At 37.2% G+C, this 19,122-nt stretch overlaps 1 protein-coding gene across 1 annotated transcript in view; it reads right to left on the reverse strand.

Annotated features, from left to right (window-relative positions):
* COL19A1 (collagen type XIX alpha 1 chain) overlaps positions 1–19,122 on the reverse strand; it is a 329,106-nt gene that overhangs the window by 295,019 nt on the left and 14,965 nt on the right. The window contains exons 3-4 of the mRNA XM_030804323.1: positions 2,055–2,129; positions 742–841 (exon numbers count right to left, since the gene is read on the reverse strand). Of these exons, the coding sequence (XP_030660183.1) occupies positions 742–841; positions 2,055–2,129 (175 nt within the window). The remainder of the gene's footprint in view (positions 1–741; positions 842–2,054; positions 2,130–19,122) is intronic.

Below are 19,122 nucleotides of genomic sequence, written 5' to 3' on the forward strand. Positions count from 1 at the left end.
TTATCCCGACCATATGTGCTACCTGCCTGCCTGATAACTCAGCTTTCTGAATTACTATCAAGTCATCCTTTAATTATTGCCAACTATATGGGAAATCATTGTTGCCCTGTATGGTTGCTGACCAATTGTCACTATTTGAATGGAAAGTGATTTTTTTTTTTTTTTAACTCTAAGTGTATCTGTAGAAAAAAGAAAGAAAAAGTAAGGGAAAACTTTGGTAAATCTATTTTAAAATTAAATGAGCATCAAGACCAAAAATAAAAGCACAAAACAGCTTTTTATTTACTATGTACTCTGTACAATAGATAAGATGAATACCTAAGAGCTAAATTCTTTTATTTTAACTTAAGAAGCATCATAGAAAATCTAAAAATTTATACAATAAATATCAGTCTTTTGGCTCTGAATCTATATAGTGCCTTATGTTTTAATGTTTACATTGAAAAACCTAATATTGGTTATGTCTACTTTAAACATAAACAATATTTCTTCAGAAATGGATTTAATTACTATTCTCTAATGATTGTGCCTTTTTCTGTACATATAAATGGTATTTACAATGTAAAGATTAGATTGCAATGATTTTTATAAACAACAAATACATTAACAACACATTTACCACTGCATTCCAGTGAGGATGATGCCACTGAGAAACTATTTTTAAAACAAATTATTTGAAATCTCATTAGAAAATAATTTATGGAGTATTATTAAACATAAAGAAAATAATTTTTTACTTACATAGTGTCTCGAATAAGAAGTGCACTTCCCAATTTGAAACAGGTTTTATCACTTTCACAAAATGCACGTCTTAGAGAAAAGCTGTCTCCTAGATCAAAACCTGCAAAATGTAACAAATGATTCAATTTAATAAACTAATAGAAATGTTAATTTCTAAACAGGATTTTGTGTTGCCCTTATCTATTAATTGATCTACTTCAAATGAAATCTTGCTGCTTGGGATCAGCAAAATTTCTTGATTTTATTTTTCTCCTTTTAGGGTAAAAGAGAATGAAATTGACTTTGCATATAGAACGTGTAGCCATTTTTCTAGAAAAAAATCATGAATATATTTCAAAAAAACTCGATTTTAATTTCCTTTGACCTAGGAATTATCTTAAGTAAAAATTAGAGTAACTCATTGCAGAAGCTCTGATGTCTAAAGTAAGAAAATTAGATTAAAAATAGTACAGCCATTCAGTTTAAATCTAAGTAGCCTTTTACAAAATTATGCTTTAAAGAAATGTGTATTGATGAGAGGAAATGCATACACATGAAATGTAATATAAGAATTATAACTGTGTGTGTCACACACTCATTAGCATTTATGTGGGAGACAGAGAAGAGGAGGAGGAGGAAAAGAAGGAGAAAGAAAGATAAGAAAGATTTACTAAAGGAAAGAGAACAAGGATTACCAAAATGGTAATCTTGTCTTTATCTGGGTGGTGACATCTTCCTTCTCACAAATATTTTTCTTCTTCCAAAATTTCTACAATGGACACAACTTTTATAATTATAAATAACTTTTTTTTTCTCCAAGAGGTTGAGGTATTGTTGATCACAGATTAAACATATAGAGCCCTGCTCTCAGAATTTTTTCTACATCATCTACCTTAAATTTTTATGGGTCGGGCATGGTGGCTCACGCCTGCAATCCCAGCACTGTGGGAGGCCGGGATGGATCACTTGAGGCCGGGAGTTCAAGACCAGCCTGGCCAACATGGTAAAACCCCATCTCTACCAAAAATACAAAAATTAGCCATGTGCCTGTAGTCCCAGCTACTTAGGAGGCTGAGGCAGGAGAATTGCTTGAACCCAGGAGGTGGAGGTTGCAGCAAGCTGAGATCACACCACTGCACTCCAGCCTGAGTGACAGAGTGAGACTCTGTCTCAAAAAAATAAATAAATAAAATAAAAAGAATTCTTAAAATTGTTACATTAATGCTATGATCTTAAATTGCAGTATCAAAGATTCACCTATAATGTATTCCATATCTAGCATTTGGTGATAATTTTACATAAAATATTACTTTGCAAAGGATTATATTGCCTACCTGAAACTTCAAGTTTGTTTATGTTGTCATATGTCAGCTGATGTCCCTCTATTCTCAGGATAGGGCATGACTCTTCTATTTAAAACAAAAAAAAGCATAGAAGATTTGCATTATGTTTTCTATCAAATTCTTCAAATGAATTTTAATTACACAGTACAATCAGAAACTTAAGATAAAATGGAAAGAAATTAAACCCTTTATTAAATTTCTGTAAAATGAAGATAAGGACATTACCCACCTCAGTGTTTTTGTGAGGGTTACATGTGGTTACTTATGTAGAGTGCTAAGAACACCGCTTGGTTCACAGTGAATACTTGTTAGTGTTAGCCATTATTATTATAACTATTATTTGAACACTTTATGTATCCTTGACATTTGGAAATAAGCTAGTTTTAACATCATTAAACTTTCGTATTCAAAGTACAATAGTAAAACAAGGGAACTACTACTATATTTTATCACAACTTTAATTCAAGTTTTGGTGTTGGGTGATATTAAACTTTAAAAACTAAAGGGAACATATATGGAAGTTATTAAAATAAAATTTAAAAAGCAAAGATCTCTACCATACAAAAGTGGCCTATAATTTTAAAAAAAGAAATAAAATCATTGAGAAAGTTTACTTATGTGCTACGGCACTTAGTGATATTCAGAGAAATAAAAGATAGTCTCGACTCAGTGAATGTACATGTTTAATACTACCACTACACACTAATACAGTAATGGATATGCACACACCAATTTTTCAACATCTTAGGATATGTTTAAATTGAATCAGGCTAATTCAGTTAATTCAGACCAAATTACAGCCAGTTTTTGAATTGTGCCGAGATAACTGTACAACTGGACAGTTAAGACCATTAGTTTAACATTTTAAACTAAATTGATTAAATGTTTTGGCATCATGCAATCACAACTTTAATTCTCTATGTCTAAAATTGATGTTTGGGTTTAATAACTTAGAAGATTTTAATATAGAGAGGAGATAAACTACTTAAAACCAAATTGAAATTGCCGATTCACCAGTTCCCCCTTCATTTAACAAATATATCACAGACCTCAGGCATGGCAACAGGGTATCATCTTAATATATTTAACCAGAAAATAAATCAGATTCTAAATAATGCTACCACTTAATCAAATTTAAAAATAAGAAGCAAATATACTGCAAAAAACATTTTGAACACAATTTGTAAAGTAAGTGAAATTATAGTACTGAGTACTTTTAGATATTACTTAGCTAATATGGAAAATTGCTATCTCAGAGATCTTAATACAATTGCAGGCTCTAAATAATAGTAAAATTATTAGAGATTTTGTAAACATTACCAATTAATGATTCGGATTAATAGTCATTTTTATAAAACCCAAGCACCTCATTCAAGATCTGAACACTAAAATCTATAAAATATGCCTGAGAGAAATTAAAGACCTAAATAACTGAAGGGATAAACAAAATGCTTAGAATGCAAGACTTAAAACTGTTAAGATGTTAGTTCTTGGTTTTATCTCTAGATTCAGAGCAATGCCAATTAAAATCTCAACAGTATGGGGTGTGTGTGTGTGTGTGTGTGTGTGTAAAACTGACAAGCTGATTCTCAAATGTATATGAAACTACAGAAAACAAGCTAAAATAGTAAAAGGCAAAATTAAAGAAGAATAAGCTAGAGAGCTTTAAACTATCAGATATAAATTTTTTTATACTGTGGGGTTGGTACACATACAGAAAAACACAAACATAACCCAAAACGTATGGTCTCCTTATTTACCACAGAAAGGCCACTTGATTCAGTGGGAAAAGGATGGTGATTTTACTAAACGGTGCTGGGTCAATAGAATATCCATATAGAAAAACACTGAATGTTGAACTTTACTTCACACCATGCACAAAAACTAACTAAAGATAATCATAGAAATAAATATGAAAGGTAAAACAGTAAAGCATCTACAAGACAACAAAGTCTTCATGAACCTGGGATAGCAAAGATGTCTTGAAAAGAACACAGAAACCATTAATCACAAAAGAAAAGATTGCTAAGTTGAACTTCATTAAAATTAACATCTTTACTCAAAAGACAACACTAAAAGAGTAAAAAGTCAAGCCATAAATTAGGAAAAGTTACCTCCAGTCCAAATATGCAATAAATTATCATTTCTAGAATATACAATGAACTCTCACAAATCAATAACAAAAAAGATTGAAAATCTTATTCTAAAAATGTGCAAAAAGATTTAAACACTTCAAAAAAGAGAATATCCAAATGTTCAACCTACATATGAGAAGGTGCTCAACCTCATTAGTTATCAGGGAAATGCAAAGTGAAACCACAGTGAGAGATCACTAAATGGCTAAAATTAAAGCACTGAAGATGCCAAGTGTTGATGAGGATATGGAGCAACAAAAACTATTCTACATTGCTTGTAGGACTGGAAATTAGTACACTTCAGAAAACTGGCAGTATTTACTAAAGCTAAATATATATGAACTGTATGACTTGAAAATTCAATGAAGCAAGAGAAAGGAGTGCCAAAAAATGGGTGTAATGGCCCTTTTAGGCAAGAATATTCATGGCAGCCAAGTGTTGATGAGAATTTGAAGCAACAAAACCTCTTCTACATTGCTTATGAGAATGGAAATTAGTACACTTTAGAAAACTGTTTGGCAGTATTTACTATGGCTAAATATATATGAACTGTATGACTTGAAAATTCAATGAACCAAGAGAAAGGAGTGCCAAAAAATGAGTGTAGATGGCCCTTTTAGACAAGAATATTAATGGCAGCGTTACACATAATAGTTTAAAACCAGAAACAACCAAAATGTTTATCAACAAGAAGGAGCAAGATAATTAAATTGTGGCATATACAATGAAAAACTGTATAGCAATAAAAAAGAATAAACTATTGATACATGCAACAACTAGATAAATCTCACAGATATAATATTAAATAGAAAAATGTCATTCACCCAAAAAATATTAACGAGACAGCCAAGTGGGAGGGGGTCCCTGGAGAAACTCCAACCAGCCTGCCCACTGAGGTGGAGCCTTGGGAAGCTCACACTCTTTGCAGTGGGGAGGAGCCTGGCCCTTCCTCTTCCAGTGTGGAACCTGGGATTTGAACAGTCTGGCGGGAAGTGCTCTAACAGGCACTCTGGACTAGATAGAGTCCCTGTTTCCCTCTTTCCTTCCTTTTCACCCAATAAAACCCTGTCTTACTCACCATTCAAATTGTCTGCAAGCCTGAATTTTCATGGCCGTGGGACAAAGAACACCATCTTTAGCTGCACTAAGGAAAAGTCCTGCAACATTTTTGGTGTGCAATATGGGGGGCTCAAGAAGTGGTGAGTGAAATGAGAACACAAAACCTCTCACTGTGGCTTTCTAAGCCTTTTCATCCTTGGACTTCTGGGCTTATGGGAAACCATACCACCACCCCGTCACTCCCTGAGGTTGGGAGACTTTTCCTGGCCTTTTTCTTCCTTTTTCAGGACAGACTGGTGAGCAGCAGCTCCAAGCCGATCCCCACACCCTGCGCAGGACTAGGACGCATGGCTCAAAGGTCCCCCACAGCCAGTTGACTGGTTCCCAGCCACAGACTGCTGCCACAGCCTTCCTCTTCCCTGGCTAACGGGTTTAACTCTTTTGGACAGTAATTAAGCTTAATCTTTTCTCCCTGGTGGAGAAATCAGTTGCATAAGAATCAGTTGCATAAGAATAAGAGGTTCTTCCTCAAGCATTAAAAAAATTTTTTTCTTTCCTCCTCTCCACTCCATCAGCATTTAAGCCTTAAAGATATTTTCCCCCTTTGCTAGGCCAGATTCCCCAACAATAACTGTTTATTTTTTCTGTAAAGCTTAATTGTGAAACAGGATTTGTGGGGCTAGTCATGGGCTGTGGCCAACTGGTGTGCTTTGTATGTCTCTATGGTTTGTGCTGCAAGCCTCATCTTGTTTTACATCCTGGGGGCATGGCCTGTAACTGCTTGGCAAGGCTTTGTTTAGCAATCCTGCCTTAGGGAATAAGTTTCTTTCTGGTTTGATATCTGCATGTTTTCCCAGGCCTGTCCTTTAAAGGGCCCCACCCAGCGACTGGGTTTTCTTCTGCATGTCTCTGTACTGTGTGTAAGCCCTGTCAAAAGAGCTCTAATTAATTTGGCCTAAAGAAAGACAAGCGCTTAGATAAAATATTTTTTAAAGGGAATATAAAACTCTGTAGTACCTTTTAGTTCACATGACTTTAATCTTTGAGAAATTAAAAAAGCCTTAGAGATTATTGGTAAACTGCAGATCAGATGCAAGGTTTGCTAAGTGTTTTAAGGTTACAAACTGTTTTTTGGGTTTTGAGAACTATTTGACTTGCTGGCTTCACAACTCTTAAGGCCTGGGGACATATGGAATAACCAGGCCCTTAATTAAGAAAGCAAACCTTGGCTGCAGTTAGCACACAAAGCAACTTACCAAGTTTTATCTTAAAGATGCTAGGAATTACTATTATAACACATAATTGAAACTACTGTTGATGAAAAGAGTCAAATTCCATAAAGTATTTTCAGAGATTTATTCTGAGCCAAATATGAGGGACCGTGGCCTGTGACACAGCCCTCAGGAGGTCCTGAGAACATGTGCCCAAGGTGGTAGGGGTACCACTTGGTTTCATATATTTTTAGAGAGGCATGAGACATCAATCAAATACATTTAAGAAATACATTGGTTTGGTTCAGAAAGGTGGGACAAGTTAAAGTTGCGGGGGGCGGTGCTTCCAGACTAAAGGTAAATTTAAACATTTTCTGGCTGACAATTGGTTGAGTTTATCTGAAGACCTGGGATCAATGGAAAGGAATGTTCAGGCTAAAATAAAGGATTGTGGAGACCAAGTTTTATTGTGCAGAGGAATCTCTCAGACAGCGGAGTTGTAAAATGTTTATCAGAACTAAAAGGGTACCTGGCTGTTAGTTGATTATCTCTTGGATCTGGAAACAAAGGAAAGAAAACAAAGGAGAAAGAGGATTTTCTATAGAATGTGGACTTTTCCCACAAGAGATTTTGCAGGGCAATTTCAAGGTATGGCCAGGACATATTCTTTGGGGTAAAACATTGTAATTTTCTTCCTTGTTATGCCACAGTCAGATTGGAAAGTAAGTCACAATATACAGGGTTAAATAAAACCCATCTGATGAGAATTTATGGTTTGTAGGGCATGACTCCCCAGACTCCTTAGAAAGGAATCTGGGCAAGATAAAATCAGAGCTTAGTCCTCAGTTGCTATTTTAAGTTACTGTAAACCATTAGGGAGATAACCAAACTTTTTTGTCGATTGTGTTTCTAACTGTAATTACCCTGGACATTTTGCTATTCACAGATGATTGTTGTCTTTTATTAATCCTTTTCAAAAGATGGTTTCTAATAAGCTATAGAACTGTAACAGGTGCTCTGAAATATAGGTTTATGATAACTTTGGAAATGTAACCTTTGGAATAAAGGAAAATAGTACAGGACTCATGAAGAGCTGAAACATTCACAAATATCAAGCAAAACAAGAGTTAACTAAATGGACTGAACTCAGCTGAAGCAACTTTTTTGACTTTTGGTTGGAATATTGCTGATCCTTGTTTGGGTTTTCATAGTCGAGGAAATTTATTTTGAACTATTTACGGCCTTTAATAATTGAGTAAGCTATACTCCTATGAACAAAATTTGGAGCATGTTTGTTTCTCTCTGCCTGGTTCCTACAGAATTTGGAAACTCTCAGTGAGTATCCTCAACTTATGGTAATATAGCCATTTGCATCAGTGGAATAAGAATCCATTTTTCTTTTGTGGCAGGACACAAGTGGAGAAAGTGGTTGTTTTACCAAGGCTTTGACTGGAAGGGTATGCTTCCCTTTAAGGAGTCAATCTCAACTTGCAGGGATGGTAGAAGCCCAGTTGCCTCATACCCTTGTCTACACAGTTCCTGTACAGGGTTCCTGACCTGTGGTCCGTAAAGAATGTCACTTTCTAACAGATCTAGGAGCTCCAAGTTTATTATGTGACCTTAAGAGGAGAGGATCACTCAACTTACAGGTATTGGAGGATAAACTCATGGCTGAGCTCAGCTTTAAAAGGTCTTATCTGAGATTCCTTGGGGGAACAGGGTTCCATCAAAGCCAATCCAAAAAACCTATGTAAAAATAATTATGCTTGCTGTATTTTTGCAAATAATCAGGCCAAGTATAAAAGTAAAGTCTATTTTGCAAACCACTCAGTCCTATGATGATTTGTTTTTTAACAAAAATGAGGACCGGAGAGAGAGAAATCATGTTTCAAAATGTATCAGATATTTGTCATTAAATTCTAAACTCACTAGTTGTTTTTAAGTTTTTGCTTACATTTTAGGCTAACCCTGCTTGTTACTGTGAACCAACCAGCAGTCTCCAGCTGCAGCTCAGAAAGAACAAAAGGGATGGGTAATGTAGAAATCTGGATCAATATTCTAGTTCTGAGCAATTATCCTGCAAATCCTGCCAGGCAATTGGGATAAATAGGATACCCATCACTCGGAGGTTTCCTTTTTGGGAAAGTAAGACCAAGAAAGCTAACCAAAGCCAAGTACCATGCATCCAAATCTTAGCAAGCATAACTATAGCTACCAGTTATCTGGGTGTCTCACAAGACATCCTTTCCCCTCCCTTGTTGGAGGAGGACTCAGTTCCACAGTTTTAACTTAGCATTCAGCTTATGATAAGGAGTCCATGCAACCCCCTCAAGACAAATTTTCATCCCAGACTCAATTCTAAGCTTTGAGTCAAAGCCCTAGGATAGAAAAATGAATCTGAGGGATCCAGAGGCAGACAATAATGGAAGTTAAAAGGTACAGCAAAGGTGAGCATGTGTGACTGATTCCTGCTGATTAAGCCAACCCCAAGCTTCCTGTTTCATGGATAAAGGCCACATTAATATCCATGGCATAAATGAGGTGTAGGGAACTCCAAAGCTACTGACAGTTGGGGGGATAGAGGCATAGGTGAGACTGGATAATTCCTATTCTCTAGGTCCTCCCTGTTTCATGGGTGAAAGTCACTTTGGCACTCATGGCGGCAGCTGCCAAGGTTGCTGTGACTTGGGAACGCAAGTATGGAAGAGGGAAAGAGGACATTCTTCTGTCTCTCCCTCAAGTACCCCAGGTATCTGCTAGGAAGAGAAGAAAACCAGGCATGCCTGCTCCCCTCATTCTAGATGTGTAGCCATTCATCTTTAGTCTGTACCCCTTTCAAATGCATCCTGAATCCCTGGGACTCCTTTAAAAGGTGCCCTCTTATTTTCATTTCTTCTCATCTGTCCTCTCTTCACTGATAGGTATTTGTGTCTCTGTACTATGTGACAGTCCCCTCAGATGCATCCTTCAAACTAAAAAGAGTTAATTTCCCAAACCTTAAACTAGTTGGCTTAGGATTGGGCTCCGGGAAAGGGAACCCAGAAGCCCAACATGCTGGCAAAAGGGTAAAGTTTTTTTTTGCTAGTTGGGTGTTTGGCCTCCCTCTCCCTGTGCAAACTGGTGAAAGGCCTTGGAATTTTTGAGCTGCCCTTATCCCTCCCCTTGTTTCATTTTGATACGTGTTTTCTAATAACCAGGTTTGTCTGTTCTTGCCTTCAGGCCATCAGACTCAAAATGGTCATGCAACTGGAGCCTCTGACAATGGCCCCTTCTGCTAGGAACCCTTAGATAGGCCTCTGAGGGAGCTCTGACTTCCGTTTCCCCAAAACAGCACCCCCTGTCAGCAGGAAGAAGTTGAGATCAGTCTTCATCCTTATCCTTAATGTAACGGCAATTAGATGTACTTTTTTAGACGGAGGAATGAGACAGCCAGGTGGGAGGGGGTCCTTGGAGAAACTCCAACCAGCCTGCCCAGTGAGGTTGGAGGGCAGCCTTCCCTGACCACTCTGTGTAATAAATAACCTCTTCTCCCTCACATATATAAAATTACCAAACATAGCTAATAAAATACAGGATTCCCAGTTAAATGTGAATGTCAGATAAATAAAAATATTTTTAGTACAAGTATGTCCCACACAGTATTTGGAACATACTTATACTAAAAAATTATTTATTGTTTAAACTTCAAATTTAACTGGGCATCCTGTATTTTACCTGGTAAACTTAGTCATATGGCCACACTCTGTGACGCCAGGTATGATGGTAGCTTGGACTAGAGATGACACTGAAAATGGAAAACATCTTCAATTTCATGGGAAGGAATTGAGAGATACAAGAACCAACAGGAGATGATAAGGGATTGAATGTAGGGAGGAGGGAGATTAGTTGACTGAAATAAATCCCACTAGAAAAATAAAAGAAAACTTGGCGAGGAGTAAGTTAACCTGTAGTGGGAAAGAGGAGAAATTAGAAATGTTAAATCTGACATGCCATTAAGAAATTGAAACGATGGAGTTATCAAATAGACAGGAATGGAATTCAAAAGAGAGGTGAGGGCTGTGAAGTACAACTATAAATCCTATGTAAAACTGTGTCAGGAGTTGGTTCCTTCTGGTGGGTTCTTAGTCTCGCTGACTTCAAGAATGAAGCTGCAGACCTTCACAGTGAGTGTTACAGCTCTTAAAGATGGTGTGTCTGGAGTTTGTTCCTTCCGATGTGTCCAGAGTTTCTTCCTTCTGGTGGGTTTGTGGTCTCACTGACTTCAAGAATGAAGTCACAGACCTTCACAGCAAGTGTTACAGCTCTTCAAGGTGGTACAAACCCAAAGAGTGAGCAGCAGTGAGACTTATTGTGAAGAATGAAAGAACAAAGCTTCCACAGTGTGGAAGGGGACGCCAACGGGTTGCCACTGCTGACTGGGGTGCCCAGCTTTTATTCCTTATTTTTCCCCACCCACATCCTGCTGATTGGTCCATTTTACAGAGTACTGATTGGTCCATTTTACAGAGTGCTGATTGGTGCGTTTACAATCCTTTAGACACAGGGCACTGATTGGTGCGTTTTTACAGATAGCTGATTGGTGCATTTACAATCCTTTAGCTAGACACAGAGCACTGATTGGTGCATTTACAGTCCTTTAGCTAGACACAGAGCGCTGATTGGTGCATTTACAATCCTTTAGCTAGACACAGAGCGCAGATTGGTGCATTTTTTACAGAGTGCTGACTGGTGCATTTATCATCCTTTAGCTAGACAGAAAAGTTCTCCAAGTCCCCACTTGACCCAGGAAGTCCAGCTGGCTTCACCTCTCAAAACCACAGGAGAGATGAGATCACATAGTGAGTGAGATAAAAAGAGAACAGGAGCAAGGGGTATCTCCTGAGAAATTGTAACATATCACTTGTCCATTTTTCCTGCTTTGGTTTTCCTATTTCTTCATATCTTCAGAATTATCATACATGAAATTATTATCATTATTACATGTAAAGTCACGATTAAAATCTGTCTAGTCTGACACAAGTTCTATTTAGCAGTCTTCTCCAACATGCGTTAAGAAAAATAATTTTCTTTACAAATAGTGACAAAGCTCATGGCAGTTCTTTCCTCCAGGTTAGAGTTGGGGAAGATAAAGAGCAACAATATACCATAGATACAGAACTGGCTTGTTTTCCTTTCATAAACGAATCAAAACAAGAGCCTTTAGGCATTTTGCATTTTTTAAAAAAGGCTTCTTAAAAAAAGAAAGTCTCTTTGTTTCTTTGTTACTAGTTCCCCTCAGCCCCCCTGTACACATCATACTTTGCCAATACACCTGACAAACGAATATCAAGTATATCAGGTTGGGAAAAAAAACACTAGTTAACAAAAAATAGGTAAAGTAACACTGGACAAGAATAAAACAAAAATAATACGGAAGTGTGAATAAACAAGAAAAAATGGGAACACTACTTTTTTTTTTTGAGCTAGAGTCTCACTCTGTCACCCAGGATGGAGTGCAGTGGTGCGATCTCAGCTCACTGCAACTCAAGCAATTCCCCTGACTCAGCCTCCTGAGTAGCTGGGATTACAGGCACAAGCCACCACGCCCGGCTAATTTTTTTGTAATTTTAGTATAAATGGGTTTCACCATGTTGGCCAGACTGGTCTCCAACTCCTGACCCTCAGGCAATCCGCCCACCTCGGCCTCCCAAAGAGATGGGATTACAGGTGCTCTCCTTTTTTTCCTTTCTGTTCCTCTGTCCTCTCTTCACTGATAGGTAATTGTGTCTTTGTACTAGGGGACAGTCCCCTTAAATGCATCCTTCAAACTAAAAAGAGTTAATTTCCCAAACCTTAAACTAGTTGGCTTAGGATTGGGCTCTGGGAAAGGGAACCCAGAAGCCCAACATGCTGGCTAAAGGGTAAAGTTTTTTTTTTTTTGCTAGTTGGGTGTTTGGCCTCCCTCTCCCTGTGCAAACTGGTGAAAGGCCTTGGAATTTTTGAGCTGTCCTCATCTCTCCCCTTGTTTCATTTTGATACGTGTTTTCTAATAACCGGGTTTGTCTCTTCTTGCCTTCAGGCCATCAAACTCTAAACGGTAATGCAACTGGAGCCTCTGACAATGGCCCTTTCTGCTGGGAAACCTCAGATAGGCCTCTGAGGGAGCTCTGCCTGCCATTTCCCCAAAACAGCACACTGTCAGCAGGAAGAAGTTAAGATTGGTCTTCATCCTTAGCCTTAATGTAACGGCAATTAGATGTACTTCTTTAGAGGGAGGAATGAGACAGCCAGGTGAGAGGGGCTCCTTGGAGAAACTCCAACCAGCCCGCCCACTGAGGTGGAGGCTTGGGAACTTCACACCCTTTTTGGCGGGAGGAGCCTGGCCCATCCTCTTTCCTGTGTGGAACCTGGGATTCGATCAGCCTGGTAGGAAGTGCTCTAGCAGGGACTCTGGCCTAGCGAGAGTTCCTGTTTCCCTCTTTCCTTCCTTTTCACCCAATAAAACCCTGTCTTACTCACTATTCAAATTGTCTGTGAGCCTGCATTTTCATGGCCATGGGACAAGGAACTCATCTTTAGCTGAACTAAGGAAAAGTCCTGCAACATTAATACATACTGTGTAATTCCATTTATACGAAATTCTAGAGACTATACAACTAATCTGTGTCAGTGTAGTGGCTACCTTGGTGAAATGTTAACTCGGAGCAGGTACACAGAAGGCTTCTGGGGTTTTGAGAATGTGTATTTAGGTCTGAGTAGTAGTTACATAGGGGTATAAATATATCCGTAGAAATTCACTGCACAGTGCACTAAGATTTGTCAACTTTGGTGTGTGTAATATCTCAACAAAAGGAGGAAAATAGCATCTCTGTGAGAAAATAATTTAAGCTAAAAATGACTCTTGAAAAACTCAAAAAAACTCCATTCTTATTATATTTTTATAATGACTACGAGTGACTATGTAACCATAATAAATAAGATTAAATTACTCACAATGTATGTAGGGAAGCCCCAGTAGGTGATTAGCAAAACAAGTCTCAAAATAGTGGAAAGGGCCTTTCCATTATGACACTTTGGTTGGCTTATTGCCAAGTTGGAAACAGTATATATCTTATTTAAATTCTTCTGAGGACTTAGCAAATATATGATGATTTCAAAGTAATAAACCTATCACTTTGAAATGAATGGAATTCAACATTTCTAGCAACATTTATGAAAGTCTTTCTACACTAAAAGCCTTTATAAAAATCAAATGCCATTTCATATCTTTAGCATACGTGCTTTGTGGTGAAAAGCTGAAAAAAATAAAACTAAATGTTAATTATTTAGGTGTAAGATTTAAGGCACAATAATCTGAATACATGAATATCATGGATTCATTGCACAAAAATGGCAAGGCAGTGGAAATAGCTATCACAAGGTGGATATGTTCATTTCTTTAAGTATTAAAATATATACTTTAATATAAAGTAAAGCGCACTTTTGAGTAAATGTGCATGTATTTTGAAGAACTACAGAAAAGACTCAAATATCCAAATATTAGGTCAAGTAGAAAGAGGCAAAGCACCGTGTCATTTCAAAGGCTCTCTGGACTATTGCAAAAGTAATGACTAAAATTTCACCACAAAAAAAAAAAATGCACTGCTTTTTCCATTCATCCATCCATGAGCATTTAGGTTGTTTCCATGTCTTAGCTATTGTGAATAATGTTGCAATGAATATGGGGGTGCAGATATATCTTCACAAGGTAGGGATTTCATCTTTTTTGGATGTAGACCCAAAAGAGGGGCTGCTGGATCATATGATAGTTCTATTTTTAATTTCTTCAGAACCTCCATACTGTTTTCCATAATGGCTATACCAATCCACATTCCCACCAACAGTGTGCTAGAGTTCTCTTTTCTCCATATCCTTGCCACGTTTGTGTTATCTCTCATCTTTTTGATAATGGCTATCCTTATAGGTATGAGGTAATGTCTCATGGTGGTTTAATTTGCATTTCCTTTATGATTAGTAATGCTGAGCACTTTTTCATATACCTGTTGGACATTTTTATCTCTTTTTTGTAGAAATATGTATTTTGAGTCTTTGTCCATTTTTAAATCAGATTATTTGTTTTACTGATATTGAGTTTTAAAAATACTTTGTAAGTTTTGTATATTAACCATCAGATAAGTAGTTTGCAATTATTTTCTCCCAGCCCATAGGTTGTCTTTTCATTTTGTTGATTGCTTCCTTCACTGTGTATAAGTGTTTTAGTTTGACTTAGTCCCATTTATTTACTTCCACTTTTGTAGCCTGAGATTTTCATGTGATATCCAAAAATGATTGCCAAGGTCAGTGTTGGGGAACTATTCCCCCATGATCGCTTCTGGGAGTTTTATGGTTTTTGTTATTACATTTAGACATTTTATCCAATGGAATATTATTCAGCCTTAAAAAAAGAAAATCCTTCCATTTGCCACAGCACAGATAGATCTTAAGGACAGTATGCTAAGTGAAATAAGCCAGACACAGGAAAAAAAAAATATTGTGTGATCTCACATGTGGGATATTTTTTAAAAGAGCTTAAATACACAGAGATAGACAATAAAAGAGCATTTATCACTGGTGTGAGGTGGGGAGGAAATGGAGAAATGCACTTCAAAGGGTACAAAATAGCAGATATGTAGGATAAATGTATCTAGAGATGGAATGTGCAACATAAGGACTAACAAAATACAATAAAATTGTATTGCATTTGAGATTTTCATTAAATAAGATTTAGCCACTCGTTACAAAAATAAGTAACTATGTGAGGTGATAGGTGTGTTATTCTGTTCACTACAGTAGTCATTTAATTATATCCATCCCATAATATGCTATAGACCTCAAATATACACAATAAAATTTATTTTTTAAATGTTTATAATTTTTTAAAAAGATTCCCTGCTTAGAGAAACTTAACAGATCTTTTTCAAAAGCAAATGCAAATGTTTTTAACAAATTCATACTAAGATGTTAATAACTATCAGCCCCACCTTCCTCCTGATTTGGCTTGAAGGACCTGGGCAACTTACAGAGTTGGTGGGGGGTATTGAAAAGAGCCAAAGGGGCCCAGCGCATTGGCTCACGCCTATAATCCCAGCACTTTGGGAGGCCAAGGTGGGCGTATCATTTGAGGTCAGGAGTTCGAGACCAGCCTGACCAACATGGTGAAACCCCATCTCTACTGAAAATACAAAAAATTAGCCAGGTGTGGTGGCACATGCCTATAGTCCCATCCACTTGGGAAGCTAAGGCAGGAGAATTGCTTGAACCTGGGAGGCAGAGGCGGAGGTTGCAGTGAGCCGAGATCGCGCCACTGCACTCCAGCTTGGGCAAAAGAGCGAGACTCAGTCTCAAAAAAAAAAAAAAAAAGAAAAAAAAGAGAAAAGAGCCAAAGGAAGGCAGCTAGATCATATTTGGGTATATCATTATTTTATCTAGATTACCTACAAAGAAAATACATACTTCAAAAAAGATGTTTACCCCTTCTCCTTCCAAAAATTAGAATCCTGAGCACCTAAGAACAAGTCATCCAAGAGGAGTTAAACAAAGCCAGCCACTCAATGGTAGAGTGGAAAGAAAACACAAGTGTCCTATAACCAACTTTTCCCCCTCTGTATTGAACATTGCTTCTTAAATACATATTTTAAATAAAATAATAGCATACCTAAGAAATTATCTTCATTCATTAGTAGAAGTTCATTATGCTCCCACCCTTAGTTTTAAACATGTGCTTAAACACACACACACAGAAAATCACTTTTCCCCTTAATCTCTGTTTTATCCTACTGGTTTGACCTCCTATTGTATTGCTAGGCATTCTAATCTTAAGATAACATAACATCTTTTGTTAAATATTTTTCCTTTCATTGGTCTGATACTTTTTTTTTTTTTTTTTTTGAGACGAAGTCTTGCTCTGTCGCCCAGGCTGGAGTGCAATGGCATAATCTCGGCTCACTGCAACCTCTGCCTCCTGGGTTCAAGTGATTCTCCTGCCTCAGCCTCCCAAGTAGCTGGGATTATAGGCGCCTGCCACCAAGCGCAGCTAATTTTTATATTTTTAGTAGACACAGGGTTTCACCATGCTGGCCAGGTTGGTCTTGAATTCCTGACCTCAGGCAATCCGCCTGCCTTGGCCTCCCAAAGTGCTGGGATTAAAGGTGTGAGCCACCGAGCCTGGCCAGGTCTGATACTTTCTATACCCATTCATATAAATCTTCAGTTTAATACAGTATTCATCAAAGGTATGTTGAAATCTCTCCTTTACACTTTTTTTTGTTATTATTCCCTGAAAGTATATTGAATTCCTTTTTTCTCCTCTCGAATGGCTAAGAAGCTCAGATCAGCTAAAATCCATTATTTTAATGTTTTGTTTTTTCAACTGATTTAATACCTGAAAGATCTGTGTATACTGCTGATAGACTGAAAACGGACTAGTTGTTCTCTGGACACAGAGGCTTCTGGCCTCAGGAAAAGCCAGGGGATTAGGTCATTCCTTGGGTAATACAAAAACAAATGGGAAAATCAAAGTTATAGTCATCATGCAAAATAAATGTAAACGTGTTCTGTTATACTCTTTGCAGTTTAGTGAGGGTTCTTGTATTACTTATATTATACACCAGTTTGCTGATTGCAGGGAAAGAAAACATAATTTGTCTGGTCAAGATATAATTTATATTTTAACTTTGCTAAAATGCACATATCTCACACATCCGTACTTTAATAACAATGCATTATGAATAATACAATATGACAATATTCAATTAACTGTGACATAAGGCTTCCAAGAGGTAATGAGGGGCATACATTCAGAAGCCTGCCTGTTCACCTGATATCCGGGAAGGGTCCTACATGGCAAAGTTGACCATCTTCCAGGTCTCACAGGACAGGATTTATTGCTTTGGTGAATTTACCAGTGTCCAAGGTCTAGCCTTTGACCTTGCAGGCTCAGAAATCAGATTTTGACAACACAGAAAGCACAGATGCATTTCTCAGGAGCATGTACCCTCACACCTCCTCCCCCTCATTCACTTGGCTCCAGTCTCCCGGTTTTTCTTGCTATTTCTCCCACATGCCAAGCATGCCCCCGCCTCAGAGCCTGGGGACCAAGTGACTGCTTTCCAGGTGTTCATGTGCCTTGCCCTCACACTGCCTTCATGCCTCTGCTTAAATGTTCAATTCTTCCAAAGGAAAATACCTAGTTAGAAGCTACATTATTTATCTAATCATTGTGAAGCTTTCTTCCACTTTCAAAATTTAGGAGTTACAAAGTACATTTGTCAATGAAGGATTTTTACATGGTACCAATGTTGAACACAAGAATTTCTTAAAAACACAAAATAAAATTCTCTATATAACAGCATACATTTTACTCTGAGTTTAAGCGTGAAGTGTTTGCCAACTAGTAAAAGCCACATTTTGGAATAATAGGTTTTTTTCCTTGTAATTCCTTGTAATTGATAGAAAACTACCTTAGAAGGGCTTATATGAATAGTTACAGGCCTAAATTTAAATTTATAATCAAGTCAGTCTGGACACTTAAACTGAAGATTTGTCATAATGAAAGGAAAATGTGTTATTTAAAAAGCATTCTGTCATTTCTATTTATTTAGCCTGTTTTTTTAAACTCTGGTTTTCTGTTTCTCATTGCTTTTTATGATCATATAGTACTTTTGCCTTAGAACAGATTAAAGAAAGTAGATGAAACTTTAATTATTTGATACATAGTCTATATTAGAGGAAAGAGTTTTAAGCAACTAATTAAAGCAAGTTTTGAGATTTTCTAGCATTGTATATATTTTAACACAATTCTCTTCCCCACCTTCTTTTGACAAATAACTGAGCTGAAACTGTCACATTCAAATGGAAGTTCATTTGCAGTGGGAAAGTAAACAAATATACCTTATCCCATGATCTCAATATAATAGGCAAATCGATGAAAGAATATGAAATGACTGAATTCCTAATACCTTCAAAATTTTAAAATTCAAGTTATTATTGAATCTCTCCATATTACTCTTAAATTCTGTCCCAACTGCAACAATTCCAGGTAACTATTAAACATACCATAATGTTAAGGTACAGCAATTAAAAGGTCCAATCTATCCATCATATATTTAGGTTTAATAGTAAACTGTTGACAACTTCACAGACTCCAGCCCTGAAACCCTAGCGTGTCTCTCAGATTTGTTATCTTTTATTTTTAGATGTAATCACTTCCCTCCGGTAAATGGTTAGTGACCACACTCGCAGGTCTGCACATGAGGAAACTAAAAAGGGAAGCTTGCACTGTGAACCAGATACACGAAACACAAGAAGGGTCTCCTTCCAGGCCATGCCCAGCTTGTCATATTCTTCAATAATCCCTTTGACAGTGCTGTGCTGACATTTTCAATTAATGCAAACGATACTTGAAGTTAAGCAATTTCCATCACACATTCAGTACGTGTTGCTTTACAAACACCCTCTACCAAATAGCATGATAAAAATAAATGTAATTTTTTTCTTTTATTAATTTCCCTTAATGCTCCATGTTAAGTGAATCGTGTTAGAGTTCAGATTAATTTTGAATTCACACTGTTGGGAAAATCTTTCAAAAGATTAATTCAGCAAAGTAAATTGGATCAGAATATATGCATTTTGGTAGTC

This window comes from Nomascus leucogenys, chromosome 3 (assembly GCF_006542625.1).
Source record: "Nomascus leucogenys isolate Asia chromosome 3, Asia_NLE_v1, whole genome shotgun sequence".
NCBI classification, from domain to species: Eukaryota; Metazoa; Chordata; class Mammalia; order Primates; family Hylobatidae; genus Nomascus; species Nomascus leucogenys.